At 48.9% G+C, this 17,559-nt stretch overlaps 1 protein-coding gene across 4 annotated transcripts in view; it reads left to right on the top strand.

Moving 5' to 3' along the window:
- Positions 1–12,096, top strand: part of Nt5m (5',3'-nucleotidase, mitochondrial) — a 28,587-nt gene extending 16,491 nt beyond the window's left edge. For 3 of the 4 annotated variants that reach the window (XR_388314.4, XR_003949204.1, NM_134029.2), the window contains 2 exons: positions 10,116–10,230; positions 11,368–12,096. Coding sequence is in view for 1 of the 4 variants with exons in the window: in NM_134029.2 (NP_598790.1) it covers positions 10,116–10,230; positions 11,368–11,510 (258 nt within the window). In the remaining 3 variants the exon portion in view is untranslated. Of the gene's footprint in view, positions 1–9,844; positions 9,928–10,115; positions 10,231–11,367 lie in introns of all 4 variants that reach the window. The other variant, XR_001779853.2, reaches the window with a different exon arrangement.
- The last annotated feature ends 5,463 nt before the right edge of the window (positions 12,097–17,559 follow it).

Genomic DNA, 17,559 nt, shown 5'->3' on the forward strand with positions numbered 1-17,559 from the left:
GTAAGTGTTAAGTCCTGTTAAGACAGCTATTGGTTATCCCCGTGGTAAAAGTGCTACTGCTGTACTAGCGCTGTCTTATCAGGCTTTATCAGTTCATAGACTTTACACCTGGGAAGGGCTAGGTATCGCTTTCCCCCCTCGGCAGCTCGTGCAGCACCTTTGCAATATCAGGAGAACTAGTTCTCATTGAAGAGGCTTCCAGGTCAGTTCCATCTGGGTCCCTCCAGGCAGTGGTGTCATCAGCAATCACACTGTGCACCCAGCCCTGCTCAAACTCTTACCCACAGTCTCTCCCCTTCTCTACTTTGATATCACATGTTGGACATGTTTTAAGCAAACAGCTCCCTGTTTGTTTGGAAATGAAGTGATCAAGTTTTTGCCTGATTTTTCATTAGCTTGCTGTGTATCAAGTTGTGAGAGTTCTTTCTGAATTCTGTAGACAGGCTCTTTATCAGGTGATGTGTTCTGCAGGTATTTTTTCTAGTCTGTGGCTTTTTATCTTCTTAGGTTTTTAAAAAATTGTTACTTTTAAAAAACACTTACTTATTTTTCATTTGTTTGTGTGTCCATAGAGCCTTGTGCTACAGTGTGTGTATGTTGACCAGATGACAGCTGTAAGAGTCAGTGCTCTCCTTGCACCACGTGCATCCTGAGGGTCAAACTCAGGCTGTCATCTTGGCTGCAACAGCTTTTACCCGCTAAGCCGTTTCACCTTCGTAGGCAAAGACTTTAGTTTTTGAGGCAAGATTTCACTGTGTAGTCCCACTGGCCTAGAACTTGCAATTCTCATCCTGCGGCCTTGTAAGTACTAGGACTACGGGTGTGTACTACCATACCTGGTTTAACAAAATCTTTAATTTTTTTTTTTTTAGTGTAACAACATATAGTTACATATGTTTACTCGAATTCGTTCCCCTCCTCTCAATCCCCCTCCCCCAAAGTTCATCCCATCTCAGTCAGTAGGCTGTTCCCTTCTTTCTCGTCTATTAGATTCAGCACATCTGGTCTTATGTTGACACTCATGATGCAGGGCTTTGTGTTAATTACAGTCTACTCCAAGAAGCCCCGCTATGAGGACTGAGAAGTGGATCAATCCATGGTTTTAGCTGTACAGCATTAGGAGCTATTTTATTGCTGTGTTCATTTAGCAGAATAGCTGTAGATTTCCCCTAGGGCCCATGACCTATCGAATTTCAAGTTCTTGGCCTCATTAATCATCTCAGGTATGGGTTCCATCTCATGGAGCAGACCTTATAGCCAATCAGAAGCTGGTTGGTCACTTCCATAACATTGATGCCACTGTAGCACCAGCGTGTGGAGCTTGCAGCGGATTGCTGTTGTGATTCTCAGGATTTGTACCTGGGTGAGACTGACTATGCCCTGCTGTATCCTCAGGTAGTATGTGTATTACCTTAAGCACGAGTCAGTAGCACTTTCCCCATGGTGATGACGTCAGTATGTGATGTCTTCAGCAGCAGGACCTTACCATCAGGATCTTCTCGATATTAACCCTCTGACATTCATATAGCTGAGAAAGACTTTTTCCATTCTGTAAGCTGTCTCTTTGCTTGATTGATGGTGTCTTTTGGTGTGAGAAGCCTCTTATCTTTTAATTGAGTTGTTTTCTTGATGTCCAGTTTTTGAGTACTTTATATATTTTAGATATTAGCCCTCTGTCAGATGTGTAGTTGGTAAAACCATTTTCCCATTAGGTAGCCTGCCACTTTGTCTGAATGATAGTGTCCTTGGCCATGTAGAGGCGTCTCAGTTTCATGAGGTCCTGTTTATTAATTGTCAATCTTGAGACCCGTGCGGATGGTGTTCTGTTTCAAAATTCTTTTCCTGTGCTAATGAGTTCAAGGCTATTCCCTTTCTCATCTGTCAGACTCAGGGCATCTGGTCGTATGCTGAGGTCTTTGATGCATCTGGACTGGAGTTTTCTGCGCGGTGATAGGTGCGAGTCTGTTTCCATTCCTGCACACGATGTTCTTCAGCACGAACCTTTCCTGAAGTGCAGAAGCTTTATACTTTCAGCTCTCACATGCAGGTTATGATCCACTTTGAGTTAATTTTCTTATATGGTGGAATATTAGTAAAAGCAAAGGCTCTGAGTTGTTTTGCGGGTGTTTGCTTCTAGTTGTTTCTCTCTTGGAAAAGCAGTCTAGGATTTTGTGTGTGTACCCAGGTCTAATTCTGACACCCTAATACGTTCATTGAGCCATGTCTCTCGCTTCCGCACTGTCTTGAAAGTTTCATAATAACTTCAAGATTGCAAGTTTTCCAACATTGTTCTTAAAAAAATTTAAAAGCCAGGTGTGGTGGTACAGGTAGATCTCCACCAGCTTGGTCTACATAGTGTATTCCAGGACAGACAGGGATACATAGAAAAATCCTGTCTTAAAAATCCATGAAATAAGATAAAATAAAATAATAAACTAGAGTTGTATTCCTTCTTTTCCTTGTCCCTCTAATCTCTTCAGGTCCCCTCTTCCTCATTTCCTATCAAATTCATGGCCTCTTATTCTTTAATTAATACAACATGCTTAGTCTGTTTAGTGCTGCTTGTATGTATATGTTTTTAGGGCTGAACACTTGGTTTTAGAAAGCCAATTAGGGGACTGCTGCTAAAGTTCATTCCAAGGAAGAGACAGAAGCAATGCCTGTCTATCTCCTAGGGTCCCAGTGGCAAACCATGGCAGAGTTCTGCCGATGTACACTCAGGCTCCACCCCTTCTTCCAGCTGCTACATCCTTTTTTCCCCCTTCTCCTGCAGGGCTCCCTGAGCCAGGAATGGGGCAGCATAGATGACTGACAATATTCTCCTTGCCTTTCTGTCCATCTCCCCCATCTCCAGACCGTGGTTGTTTGGGGGTTGTTGGTATTTCTCCTACTATAAAACAAAAGTGAGGATAAAAACGAGAAGCAGGAAATGGCAAGTTTTCAAGCAGACACAGACTGCAGTAATAACCCAAGACTGAGAACGCAAATGTGCTCTGTAGTCAGTACATCACTTAGTCAACAGCGCTGGCCTCCCAGTGAACCCACAGTTGTCTAAGTTCCTGGTACTAGATGTGATTCTCCACCTGTGATTGGCCTTGAGTCCACTCAGAAAGTTGGGTCTGGCTATAACCACCTGTCCACTATTGTACTAGCCAACACGTCTTGTCTGACATTTCTATCACGAAGCATGCAGGATCCACAGCTGAGTAGGACTTTGGGCCTTAATCCTCCCCAGCATTCTTAGTGGGGACTCTGGCACTCCAGGAGTTGCTCTCAGGAAGGGGAGACTTTGGGCCCAGCCCTGCCTTTAATTCTCCAAGTCAGCAGCCAAAATGTACAGCCCCTTCAGCAATAGGATGTCACCATTCAAGCCTGGAATGCAGCCCACTGTGGCAATAGCCTTTATTGTTTGAGGGCTCCTAGGGTCTCTGTGGCCAACAGCTCCTAGCGAGGTGACCTGTTCTTAACACCGGTGTTCCCAGTTGACCACCTTGTGGCTTCCGGCTGTGTAGTCTTGAGCATTTACAGCCATGGGGCTTTGCAGACTTCTTACCCCATCACCTGGGTGGGTGTCACTGTGCCTTACCCAACCTTAAAGCTCCCAAGAATTCCACAGCAGCACCTGGCCTTCTCCCCCTTTGTGAACGAATGTCCCACGATGGTTTCTTTGGGTTCATTCACATGTCTTTAAATGAGTTTCTAAATCTGCAAAACACTCAAGAGTTAGCCCTGTGCTGTCTTTATGCAATAAAACCTTTCTACACAGGATGGGCAGAGCAGTGATCCTGTCCTGACCCACCATCCCATAATGAGCAGTGAGACTGTGGAGACAACTCTGGTGAAGCACACGAAAGTCGGTTATCATCTGCTTTGAGCCATGTCAGGTGATCACAGAAATTCACTAAGTAGACACTAACTCAAATGTAAGCAAAGTCTAACAGCTGGGCAGACTTTATGCATTGGTATCCGCTCTTCCCTCCACAGAGCCCCTGCTGGGTGCAGTAGCATGGACAGGAGGCACTGACTTGGCCTCCACTAGCCTCAGACACACTCTCCAAGCCGTCCCACTTCCACACCTCGGAGCTCTTCCATGGGACATCCCCACACTTCCCCACTTTTAATGAACTTGGTAAGGGTGGATCGGCCCTGTCCTCCCTTGCTGTGCTTTCTGCTCCAGCTGGTTCTCTGTGTCAGGGAAACTCGGGGTTGGCACCGTGGCTGGAGCTGTAGTTGTGACCTCCATGTACCACAGCTGGCTGCTGGGGAGGCCCTGGCTTGACAAACTGTCTTCACCTCTAGAACCTTTCCTTTTGAGACCGATGCTCTGGTGGACATGTTTCTTTTGGGTGTTCCAATGAGGAAAGGCTTCATCTCGTCTCACAAGTCTCAGATCACAATCCATCCCTGAGGGACGTCACATACAAAATAAATACACAGGTAGACAGACAGACAGACAGATAGATGTCACAGTCTTGTTTTGTCAGTGGGCACTTTTATATGCTGCCCTAAGTCACTTAATCCTCCAAAGCCTTTCCTACTCCACCGAAGGGCTCAGCAAAGCCACTAAAGCTCCACGCCAGTCTCCGGGTCCTTGCTAAGCAAGTCTTCCTTAAGTCTCAGGTGAACACCATCCTCTCAGGCCCTGTGATGGCACATTGCACATTGCTGCCCTCATACCTAGTTCCCTCAGCAGTCCCTGTCCCTCCACTATTGTCCTCCAGCCCCTGATACCTATGGGGACCTTAGCTGCTTGACATCCAAGCATCTCTAATGGCTCGTGAGAACAAGGACTGGTTCCTTGTACTGCCTCAGGCTAAGCAGCTCCCTCTTGTGTGTCCCAAGGAGGGATGTGTGGTATGTCCTTCCGTTCCTCTGCTTCTGCAGCACTCAGACTGATCCTGTCTGCCCCCGCATCCCATAACCTCACAAGCCAGGCCGTGAGAAAGTCTTTCATTGATTGTTTAAAGCTTTCCCCTAATTCCAGCAATCCCGGCATTGAAAGTTCTCTGATTAGCACGTCTCTCACTCTCTCACGGTAGACCACTGTGAAGACCCCTGCCTGCATGCTGGTTCTTGTGTTTTCTTTGTATCGAAGGTTGGATTCATGGGGTATCTTTTGTTGCTTCTGCATCAGTCTGACTCATTGATGCTTGGCTCCTCCCATGGGTGTTACAGGGTTTCAGGAGGAGCTCTGTATCTCTGGTCTGATCTAGGCCTGCTGCCCTTTTAGCTGTAAAAAAAACAGGCCAATCTTCAGTTTCTGTCTCTTTTGTCTAATTTACTCACTAAGTGGGAGGCTAGTGCTGGGGCTGGGCAGCCTCCCGCCCTTTCTGCATCCTTCCCTTACACCTGCGGTGGCCCTGAGCTGCCACCTGCCTCAGATCTCTTACTACCCATGGCAGTGGCCAGGGCCTCCACAGCTGCTGGGGGACACCTCTGTCCCCCATGAGCTACTCCCAGCTTGTCTTATCTGCTCTGCATCTTTGATACGTGTCTTGGTTGGGGTTTTTTTTGTTTGTTTGTTTGTTTGTTTGTTTGTTTGTTTTTGTCAACCTAACACAAGCTAAAGTTATCTAAGAAGATGACTCTCAATTGAGAAAATGCCTCCATCAGATTGCCTGGCCTAATAGTGATCAACATATTCATGATGTTAGTGGGCCAAGCTCACTGAGGGCAATGTCACCCCTAGTCTCACCTTCCAAGTAGCTGGGACTTCAGATCTTCATTATACGTCTGGCTTAGTTAAAGGTTTTAATGTGTTAAATACATATAACACAGAAGTTCCTCTTATAGCCATTTTACCTGCATAGTTAAGCCTGTTTCAGTTTATTCTTTGTAAAATATTTTTGCCTAATTACAATCTCCAGATGAATAGAAGTAGAAGTGCTTTTGCATATTGTATTATCTACTTTTAATAGTTCTATTTTTTGTAGATTATCTGAGAGCTATTAAAGTTCAGTTACAGGTGTGTGTGTGTGTGTGTGTGTGTTTGCGTGTGTGTGTGTGTGTGTACGTGTGTGTGTGTATCTGGCATTAGTAGATGTTTGTGTTAGCCAGGTTCCCATCACTATAAAAAAATACCCAAAGAGAAAAGGTTTTTATTTGTTCAGAGGTTGATTGGTTGGCTCCCTTGCCTTGGGCCTGTGGTGAGGCAGCCTGTGGTCATGACAGAATCCATTAGAGAGAAAAACATTTCCCTCATAGCTAGAGAGCAAAAAGCTGGAAGAGAAGGGCCAGGGTTTCACAAACCCCTTTGAGGCCTTCATTGACACAAACATCTCCCACAAGGTCCAGCTTCTCTAGTGCCACTGTGGGAAAGAATCCTTTACCACACAGGCCTCCAAGGGACACTGTAGCAGCACCCTATGTTAATTTAGTCATGCCAACTATATGCTGAGGGTGTACAACCTTAGGGGGTCCCAGAACTCAGTCATTGTCAGAACTGTGGAGTGGGGCCTCTGATGTGTGGTAAAATCCAGAGCTGGAATTCTTCCTATGCCTACTATATGCCAGGGTCAGTGAGGGGCTTCCACACACATCTTCCCACCCATGAGATAGAAGATGCTCAAATTAGTTGGGGTTCTCTAGAGGAACAGAATTGATAGAATGAATATATACGTGTGTGTGTGTGTGTGTGTGTGTGTGTGTGTGTGTGTGTGTGTGTGTGTGTATACACATATATATACACACACACACACACACTTCTGGGATTTATTAGAGTAGCTTATAGGCTATAGTCCAACAGTGGCTATCTACTAACAGAAAGCCCAAGAATCCAGTAGTTGTTCAGTTCACAAGGCTAGATGTCTTAGCTGGTCTTTGGTATATGCTAAATCTCAAAGAAGTGGGCTCTGATGCCAGTGAAGGAATGGACGTGCTAGTGAGAGCAGAAGCAGAAAAGCACAAGTCTCCTCCTTCCACGTCCTTTATATAGGCTGCCAGCAGAAGGTGTGACCCAGATTAAAGGTGCAGTCTGTCCACTTCAATAATTTTTTTGTTTGTTTGTTTTTTTCAAGACAGGGATTTTCTGCGTAGCCCTGGCTGTCCTGGAACTCACTCTGTAGATCAGGCTGCCCTCGAACTCATAAATCCACCTGCCTCTGCCTCCGAAGTTCTGGGATTAAAGGCGTGGGCCACCACTGCCCAGCCACTTCAAATAATTTAATTAAGAAAAATCCCTCACAGGTGTACCCAGCCGCTTGGGTTTTACTGTGGTTCTAATTTTTTTTTTTGAGGTTATTTGGGGCTATTAAAGTTCAGTAACAGTAATATATACTGGGCATTAGTAGATGTTTGTTAGCCAGGTTCCCATCAGTATAAAAAATACCTGAGAGAAATCCATTTATAGGGGCTGGAGAAATGGCTCAGTGGGTAAGAGCACTGACAGCTCTTCTGGAGATCCTGAGTTCAAATCCCAGCAACCACATGGTGGCTCACAACCATCTGTAATGATGCCCTTTTCTGGAGTGTCTGAAGACAGCAACAGTGTACTCACATATAGTAAATAAATAATTCTTTTTAAAAAATCCATTTATTTAGGTGGTCAAGTTGACGACCAAGAATATCCATCACAATGCTCTAATTACCATGCGTGGATCAAGCAGCTTTTCAAGGACGAACAAGGCTCAGAGGCAGACCACTGGCAGTCCATTTAGAAACAGCTCTGATTTTCCCAGCCAGGGTGCAGTCAGCTCAGGAACCCAAGCTCGCCCCAGCTCCAGGGCAGGGGAGTGCAAGTGGTGGCAGCCTCACCGGGCCCTCTCAAAACTTCAGTTTCTTTTTCTGTGCAGGATCTGTGGTCACTGTGCAGTTTGTTTTGAGCAGCCGTTCCTCTGTGGTTTGTAGCCAGGCCCTGCCAGAGAGGAGAGATCCAGAGACTGGGCGTGTGGGACCAGACACTTGTGGTGACTTGATATCAGTGCTGCATCCAAGCACAGGACAGTCACTCACAGAGCCGCTGGCTACATTGGATTAGAAATGAACAAAGCAGAGGGAGTTTTCACCGTCTGGTTCTCAGGCCACGAGGTGTGGTGTGCCACGAGGCCTGGGCCATGGCTGCCCTGCTTGGAAGAAGCCTGGGCTCTCCCAGTTTCCTCAGCATGCCTCATAGCAGACAGGGTGGAGAGCTGCTGGGGTGGGAAGGATGTGTATGTCAGGGCTGTCGTGAGGATGAGAGGGCACTGGACGTCAAGTCCACAAACTTCAGCATTCTCACCTCTGTATCCAAACCCCACTCAGGTAAGCACTCCAGGGACTCAGCCCATCCACCACACATCTGCCAGAGGCAGCATTTTGACCCTGCTAAGCTACTTTATGAGAGGAATGGGCTTCTCTGCAGTAGCCGTATCTTTCTGGGAAGATGGCCAGTAGGGCCTGCATGGCTTCACTGAGACCTTGGCCATAAAGCCTTTCCAGTCAGAATGACCTCAGGTAGTCTGTCCAAAAACGACTGTCTTCTTCATTGGCTCATTTGGTTATTTGGACAGGTATTCAAAGAACCACGGTCCCTGTCCTAAAGGATGTCAGAGGCCGCTGTGGCAGCTTTCAGGGATACAGATAATGTGGTCATCATCTGGAAGGAGGAGGAGTGTGAAGTGAAGGAGGTGGAGGAGTGAGAAGCAGGAGTGGGATGTAGAGAAGGCTTTAGGAACTTGCTGTGTCAGGGGAGTGTATGTGTGTGTGTGTGTGTGTGTGTGTGTGTGTGTGTACGAGTGCACATATGTTTGTATGTGTGTCATATGTGCATGTGTGTGGTTAAAGGCCTGAAGAGATAGAACAATCTGAGAATCAAGATTGCCATTGTGAGGCCTAGAGGTTTGGGTGGGACAGGGACAGGCCATGCAGCCCTGCCTCTATAGGTTCTGCTCTGTTCTCCAAGCCCTTCCTGTGTTAGAGGTCACTTGGAGCCACATGTAGTCTGCTCATGTCTGCTCCAAGTCACGTAGGCCACAGATGGGATGAGCCTTCCTGAGGCTTTGCCGTGGGCCCATTGGTGACTACACAGCCTTTTCCTCTGGAGGTCATTCCGTATGAACTAGTGTGTGCTTGTAACCGTCTTCCTCCAGCTTCTGGCTGCTGTTTGTTCTCCAGGTAGGGCCAGAGGAATCTAGGCAAAGGCTCCTGTTCCCTTCCGCTGGAAGCTGCCCTGACTAAAACCCATACCTGGCCGAGCCTGGTGGTGCACGCCTTTAATCCCAGTACTCGGGAGGCAGAGGCAGGTGGATTTCTGAGTTCGAGGCCAACCTGATCTTCAGAGTGAGTTCCAGGACAGCCAGGACTATACAGAGAAACCCTGTCTCAAAAAACCAAAAAACAAAACAAACAAAAAACCATACCTGTCTTGGTCTGTGAGCAGACCAGGGAGGATGGAGAAGGATAGCCAGGTGACAAGATGCAGCTGCACAGCTTGGAACCCCGGGCCCAGGGCCCACTCATGGCTCTCCTGACAGAACCAGACCCAGGCTAGTCAGGTCATATCTGCTGCCAGCTTTCCTGGGGTGGTGAAGAAAGGAAGACTGTTTCCCAGTATCCAAAGTGTTATAGGAAAGGGTGGGGCTGTTCAGAACCGCACAGTGGCAGAGGGAAGGGTAGCCTGCTGGATTGCACACTGTTCTGTCAGTGGTAGCTGACACACACACACACACCCTTGTACTGGTGTGGCAATCAAGCTCCTTGTAACTGTCCTCTCTCTCAGACTACTGCCCCATTGCCCCTTCCCCTAGTATATCACACATGGTTTGAATGCACTTGTCTCCGCTTTAAATTCGTAGCAGAGATGTTGGGCAGATCCTCTGGTTGTTTTTCTTGTGATTCAGACACCTCAGGGAGTCACTTAACCCCACAGGACTCAGTGGCAGCCAGTATGACGGACCTTGTTGGAACACTGAGAACATATCCTATGTAGCTCTGAGGATGTCAAGTCCTGGTGTGAGTTGTGATCTTTCTGCATTCTAGGGGACAAGTATGCAGGTACACAGCTCCCAAGTGTCAAATTCCTGGGCACAGAGCTACCTGGGATGGCTATTAATATCCACCTCCTTCCCTCCCGAGTGCTGGGGTACTAGGCTGAACCATCCCAGTGCCATCTGACGCTGTCATCTCCTCTGTTACTCCAGTATGCCTGGGTGGAGAAGCACTTTGGCCCTGACTTTCTGGAGCAGATTGTGTTGACCAGAGACAAGACTGTGATCTCAGCCGACCTTCTCATAGATGACCGGCCAGACATCACAGGCAAGTGACCTATGGCAGGGGTGGGGACGGTGGGAGGAGGGAGGGTGGATAGCACTGGGTGCATTCTCCCTTTTCCCAAGTCCTTCCTCCTGGGCTCTCCTCAGCCCACTTCCCACCATCACCAGGTATTTAGCAATACCCAGCCAGGAGGTTCTTCCGGTTGGAAAGTTCTGTCGGCACCAAGGGACAGGGCGCTACTGGAGCCAGAATGTCCGTGCCCTATCCAGATTGATTTTAACCTTCCTGGGGAAGCGAAGACCCAGCTTTGACTTTGCAACCTCTGTGTTTAGTAGCTTGCGGCCCTCTTTCCCCCTCAGAGACAGTCTGTGTTAGTTTACTGCATGACAGGAAATCATGATATGGTGTCTCTGACTGACAGTGGCTTGGGCATTGTGTTTGTCCTTTTTCTCTGGTTCCAGCTCATGACCCCTTCCCAGAAAGTAAGCAAGCCACGTAGCTGACAAGGCTGGCAGAGGGAGGCCTTAGGCACGGTGAGATTTGAGAGTTCCATTAGTCAGTCCACACTGTTTCCTCCCACTAGATGTGCTCTGCCTGGGTTTGCTACACTGGACAAAACCTCCTGCTAGTTCTTAGGAGTTGTCTGGACACCTCCTTGGGAAAACAGTTTCTATCCTAAAGCTTGCTGAATGCCAGGGGATTGCGCCTGCCTGCCTCAGTCCCTCCGGTGGGACATCCAATCTGTCTGTGTGTATGGGGCCGGCCTCTCTCAAACCAGAGTCTTCCAGAGGATCTGGTGGGTCACAGCCCCAAGGAGCTTGTCCAGTCACAGCACAGTGTGGAAAGGAAGTGGTACCAGTAACTGTAGGGTGTGCTAGCCACAGCTTCCCACTTGAGGTAGCACAGGATGGGCATAGAGATGGCTGGCAAGGCACAGCAGTGTGTGATGACAGAGCCCACTCAGCCCAGCCCCACTATGTGGACTGCTTCTATCACCCTGTGCACAGTACCTTGTTTGGCCCTCATGCCTTCTGTAGGGCAGGCTAGTAGAGGATCACTTTGTGGACAAAGAAACTGAGTCAGGTGAACACAACACCTACTCTTGGGGCACTTGGTTTGGTCCCAGCAAGCTACACCTAGTCCCTAGTGTCTTGTCTGAGCTGCTGCTTCCCTCCACAGGGGCTGAGCCACATCCCAGCTGGGAGCACATCCTCTTTACCTCCTGCCACAACTACCACCTGCAGCTGCAGCCCCCTCGCCGCAGGCTGCACTCATGGGCAGACGACTGGAAGGCCATCTTGGACAGCAAGCGGCTCCGCTGAGGACTGTACTATGGCTCTCTCGTGGTTCAGCATGGGGCTCACAGCTCACAACTGGACAGCAGGCAGCCCACTGAGGGTTATGCTGCAGTTCCCTGGTACTTCCTGGAGGATCCCAGTGAACACTTTGGTCAAAACAACGTCTGACACACTTCCCTTCTTCCCCTAGCCCAGCAAGGCCTTAACCTGATAGTTGGGACGGGGCTAGAAGAAAGATGCGTGTTCTCAGATAAGTTGGTCTGACCTCAGGCAGATGCCCCATGCCACTGCCTCTCACTGTGTGCAATAGGGGTTCTCTGAGACATGGAAGTACCCTGATCCAGGATCTGCAAGACGAGGGGTGCCAGGGACAGACAGATGACAACGGTTCCCCTGGCAGGCATGTAGGTACCTCTACTGTAGAATCTTGTCCAGCTTACATACTTAGTCTTTCTGGATTTCCATGGCCACCAGGCTCTTTTGGAGGCCACCGAGACCCTCCCTACGGTCTCTTGCTCTGGTGTTCTTAGATCCCATTAACAGCCCAGAAAGGAGTCAGCAGGTGTGAATATTTGTTGCCAATATGAAAAATAAATGCTACTCACACATAGCCTGTGCTGTGGCCTTCTCTAGAACCTGCCCCAGGATCCTCTAGTGTGCCATCTGCTTGTGATATAAGCATACGGGAGTCCCACACACTGATGAACAGGACAGAGGTGGGCATAGCTCACCCATGTGTACCTCATGTACCTCGCATGGTACCATATGGGGGCAAAGGCAAGATGGCCTGGATGGTGGCATTGCTGGCAGCCTGGTGGTTTCTTTTGGTCCCATTCATCTGAGGGAGGCACTGCTGCCTGCTAGCACCTTCTCTAACACTGCATTCTCTCCTCACCCTGCAGGTAGGCACAGGGCCTCGTCCCTACTCTTCTCCCAAGGCCAAGTTTCCAAAAGACCTAGAAATTGCTGTTACAACTGTAGCATTTGTTCCCTGTGAGCGGAACTTCTGGGTGGTATCACCAGACCAGCCACCTCACAACTGTCCTCTTAATAATTTGAAAAACAGTGCCCTTGAAGGTCAGTTGCATTCTCAAAACCCTGGCTTGAGATGGGCACAGTGACGCACACCTGTTTCCCAGCATTTAGGTTGATGCAGGAGTATTACTGTGAGCTCAAGACCAGCCTGAGCTATGTAGTCAGTCTAGACCAGTTACATTGCAAAACCCTGTCTAAAAACATTGAAAGCCAGCACCCAATTTGTTTCTGGGTGTTCACGCTGAGCCTTCACGCTGCCTTTTGGTACCTACGGCAGAGGATCTTCGGACTTCCTGGGGACTGGCTTAAGGAGAGAGAAGGACAAGAAGAGAGCCCTGGCTTTAGAGCTGGCCAGGGATTCCATTTCCCACCCTTTACTCTTAAGCACCCAGCTCCATCACCCAGGCTAGGTAGGGAGGTCTCCAACCAGACCAGAGAAGGATGGCCCAGGAGCCACTGCCTGCCCTGGGCTCCTCTGGATTTCACCATATGTGGCTTTCCATAGTCCTGCCCCATTTTTGTCCCTTGGACTGGTCAGGTGCTCTGCCAGTGTCTTACTGCAAACACATGGCAGTTCTGTCACTTGATTGTGGAACTCTGGCACAAGAAGGGCAGCATCTGGGAATGCCCTGACCCGTGCCTACTCCAGAGAGCCTTTACTCTCCTGATGCACAGATCACTGTTAAGCTACAACCTGTCCTTTCTTGTTCATCCCCAAGGTTACACATTAATATGGACATTGCAGTATAAAATATCTTCAAGCTTAAAAGCCCTGCAGTCTTACCAGTTCAAACACTTTTAAAAATTCAAAGTCTGTTTTAAATCTAAAGTCTCAACTATGGAATCCCATAAAATGAAATTTAAGTTGAATATGTATATTTTTTAAGAGGGAAGAATCAGGACATAGTCACAATGCGAACAAAGCAAAACAAAACTCCAGCTTTAAAAATGCAGTGTCAACGACTCAGTCTTCTACACCCCTTCTAAGGCTTGGGTCACTTTTCCAGCTCCACCCTCTGTAGCACACACAGCTTGTCTTATAGGCTCCAACTGGGTCCACTTCAGTGCTGCTGCTGTTCTTGGCGGTCCACCCATGGTCCTGACATCCAAGAATGCTGGGGTCTCCTGCTGCAACTGGCCTGCGCTTTTACCAGTAGCCTCTTCCGGGCTCTCTTCATGGTGCCAAGCCTCAACTTTGCCCATGACCTTTCAAACCAGGAGCTTCCACTGCTACTCCAGCTGTGCCTTCACTAGTGGCCTCTCAAGTGCCAGGCTTCAGTTGCTCTCCATGACCCCTTCACACCTCCAAAACCAGTAGCTCTTGGCAGACTCTTACCCATGACCAAGTTCAGGTGCTAACATGAGGTACAACCAGGGCCACCTCTGGAACAGCTTGTGTGCTGACTCAGGAAACACTTCCCAGGAGATTCCACCTCAGTGACGCTGGTCTCTTCTTAGTCACGGCTAATTTATCTCCAGCTGAGCAGCATCCATTGTCCCAGCCAAGCAAAGGTTTCACTTCAGCGTGTCTGGTCTCTTGTCAATCACAGCCGATTCTTCAGCCCAGCCGACCAGACACCACAGATTCTGCACACAGAAGGCCCGTGGAGTCTTTGCTTCCCTCTGGAACTTGACAAGCCATCACACCCTATTCCCCTGGCACTAACTTGTCTTCAGGTTTCTATCACTGTGATGAAACAGTGACTGAAGCAAGTTGCAGAAGAAAGGGTGTATTTGTCTCACACGTCAACATCCGTAGTCCACCACTGAAGGAAGTCAGAAGGAACACAACGGAGCAGGAACCTGGAGGCAGGAGCTGACACAGAGGCCATGGAGGGATAGCTTGCTCCCTGTAGCTCACTCATCCTTCTTACAGAACCCAGGACCACCACCATTCCAGAGATTGCACCACCCACAAAGGGCTGCCCTCCCCCACTGATCATTAACTAAGAAAATGCCCTACAGATAGATCTTAGGTGGATATTTTCTGGATTGAGTTTCCCTCCTTTTACTTAACTCTAGCGTGTCAAGGTGACATAAAACTAGCCACCATATCTGCTGAGGTTTGCAGCGCTCTCTGGGTTTCTCCCTCCTACCTCCTGCTCAGGGAGTTTGTGGTCTCTGGGGCCCTTCATGGAGTAGCCTGGCATCCAGTCTTCACTAGTCCTCCTATTTATACTAGGGTTGCTGAGAGCAGCATTTGACCAATCCTGTGGTGATCCAGGAGGACCAGGAGGCCCTCCTCACCAGTTAGGGACACTCTTAGGCAAGCTCCTTCAGAGCCCAAAGCTCTGCTACCCTTCCAACAAATGGTGCTCCCTGTCTGGGAGGCTCCACTGGGTATGAGAAGGCCCCAACTTCTTGTCTGTCCTTGCAGAGACATGGTGAGAGTTTTACGCACTGGATCCTTCTGGAGGTGCCCCAGGAGTCTGAAAGCTGTCCCCAAAACACAGGCATCAGTGGCTGCGTTTATCTGCTGGGATTCTGTACCCAGGGAGCACAAGGGCTGGCATTACCTCGTCGGTGCAGTCGAGGAAGAACTGCCAGTTAGATTCCTGAGTGTCGCTCATCAGACAAGTAGCTATCAAGCACCCATGGCTGAGGACTGGCAGGGGAAGTGGAAGCACCCACTCTCTCTCTCTGTGCCCAATGTTGTGCCTTCTTTTAAAAACGACTCTACAGGATAAAAATACATGGAAGCCACATATGAACAGCCTCCCCAGTGAGTGTCTCTGCGGTTTGAAAACTCCTTGATTAGATCTGCTACAGCTGGCTTGAATGTACAGACTAGGTTTCACAGAAGGTCAGTAACAACCAAGCTACTTGCCACTTAATGAACGCCTGCCTGCACAGAGGACTTGTGGACTTAATGCAAACTCCAAGAATCTATTAATTAGTTCCACTACTGGGCAAATTCTAGAGGTTCTCAACCTGTGGGTCGTGACTTCAGGTGACATATCAGATATTTACACTATGATTCATAACATCAAAATTACAGTTATGAAGTAGCAACAAAATAATTGTATGGTGTGGGGAGGGGTCACCAGAGCATAAGGAACTGTATTAAATAAAGTGTTGCAGCATTAGGAAGGTTGAGAACCACTGAGTGAAACAAATCTGACAGAGGAACTACAGTTTGTAAAGATGGCCACTTGATGGCGCCAGAGGACTGGCTCCAGAACCTTGGAGCCCTTTGTGCCTCCCTGAAGCCTGCAGTCATCCCTGGGAAGTCTCAGCCTGTTGTTCCCAGCCACCAGCATTTCTCTCTGACCTAGGCACCTTCTGGGCTGGGTCTTGGAACCTCAGGCACTGTTGTCTGAGCACTGGGATATGACTCACATCAGCTGCTCCCCCCACTGAGAAGGGCCTGGCATTATTGGATGTGTGAGTCTCCAGGCTCAGCCAGTGCAGTTCTTCCCTACACAGGCCCCATCTCCAGCCTGGAGCCTCTGCTTTCCGACCCCACTGACCCAGGCCCTGCCCTGCCCTGCCAGCGATCATCCTCCCAAGTCCCAGCCTTATGACAACTTACAGTCCTAACTCCACAGGACTCCGGAGTCCTAACTCCACAGGACTCTTATGCAAGGAGAAGAGAGTCTAGGGAAGAGGACAGAAGACCCCAATGCTTCCTGAGCCTATGCTGTGTGCTGCGATATCATAAATTTCCCCAAGTGACTATGAAGCAAGGTTAAGATAAAAAGAGGAAAGGTTTATTTTTGGTTTATTAGGGACTAAGACCAAAGCTTTCAGCCCACAGTCTGTTGGTCCTTTTGCTGTTGAGCCTGGGATGAAGAAGAGTATTATGGTGGGGTCACTCAGTGGAGCCAGTGTTCACTCTGTGCCTGAGGTGTGAAACGACAAGTGTAGAGGAGGGATGAGGGTCCCTTTGAGTATCCCTCCCAATGACCTAACTTCCTTCCCCTAGGCCCCATGCCCTACAGGCCCCCCCATATTACCTTCAACACATGGTCTTGCAGGGGGTGGTGATTTTACAATAAAAGCTAAGACCCACACTGACAGACTAAGCTGCACTTTCCCACCACCAAGCACACACACAGCCGAGCAGAGAACACAAGTGTGCTGTGTCTGTTTAATTTTTTCTGCTGTTTGTTGTTTTTGTTTTTCAAACAAGCTTTCACTATGTAACCCTGATGTCCTGGGATTCACTCTGTAGACCAGGCTGGGCTTGACCTCAGAGATCCACCTGCTCTGAACACAACACCCAGCACAAGGTCTGTTTTGTGGGGGTAGGAAGAAGGTGTGGGTGAAGCAGGCAGTGACATCCAGGGACAATGACAGTTTAAGCAGAGTCTGAGGTATTGTTGGTGGGATGCTTGCTGGTCTGCAAATGGAGACAGCAGGGGCAAAATGACACTGTGGTGTGAACCATAAAACCATAAGTACACTTAAGCCTGAGTAATTCATGCTGTGTGCGTGCGTGCGTGCGTGCGTGCGTGCATGCGAGTACATGCGTACATGCCTGCCTTCATGCATGGATTCTGGGAGTGAGATGTGGTCATCTAGGCACCACTGAGTTCATCCTATGGGAAAAAGGGATTAGACATCCCAGGAAGGGAAGAACCAAAACAGAAATGGAGCAACAGCGGCAGGTGCCAAGAAAGGAACTGAGGGACCTGCAAGCAGCTTACGGTGAGGGAAGGTGCAGGTCGCCAGTGGGAGCAGAGAAGTAGGAGCCAAGGCCAAGGCCAAGGGAGGGACCACAGATACAGGAAGGAGAAAGGAGAGCAGAGTAGCCCCAGTTCCTGAGAGGAGACAAACCATGCCACTGGGGAGTGAGAGGCCCTTCCCTTGCAGGACTCACCCCTGCCCTTTGGTCCCACATGGAAATCCTCCCGTGGGTGGACTCTCCCCCTACCCTGCCCCGACATCCATGCACTTTTCTTCCTGCAGTATGTAGTAATCTGTCACCCATTTAAGGTCCTGGAGTGGGAAAGCTCCCAGGAGCAGGAAACCGCCCCTCATACAGGGTCCTGTCCCTGCTTTCCTAGCAGGTTTAAATTCTCTAGACCCTCCTTTT

This window comes from Mus musculus, chromosome 11 (genome assembly GCF_000001635.26).
Source record: "Mus musculus strain C57BL/6J chromosome 11, GRCm38.p6 C57BL/6J".
Classification (NCBI taxonomy): domain Eukaryota; kingdom Metazoa; phylum Chordata; class Mammalia; order Rodentia; family Muridae; genus Mus; species Mus musculus.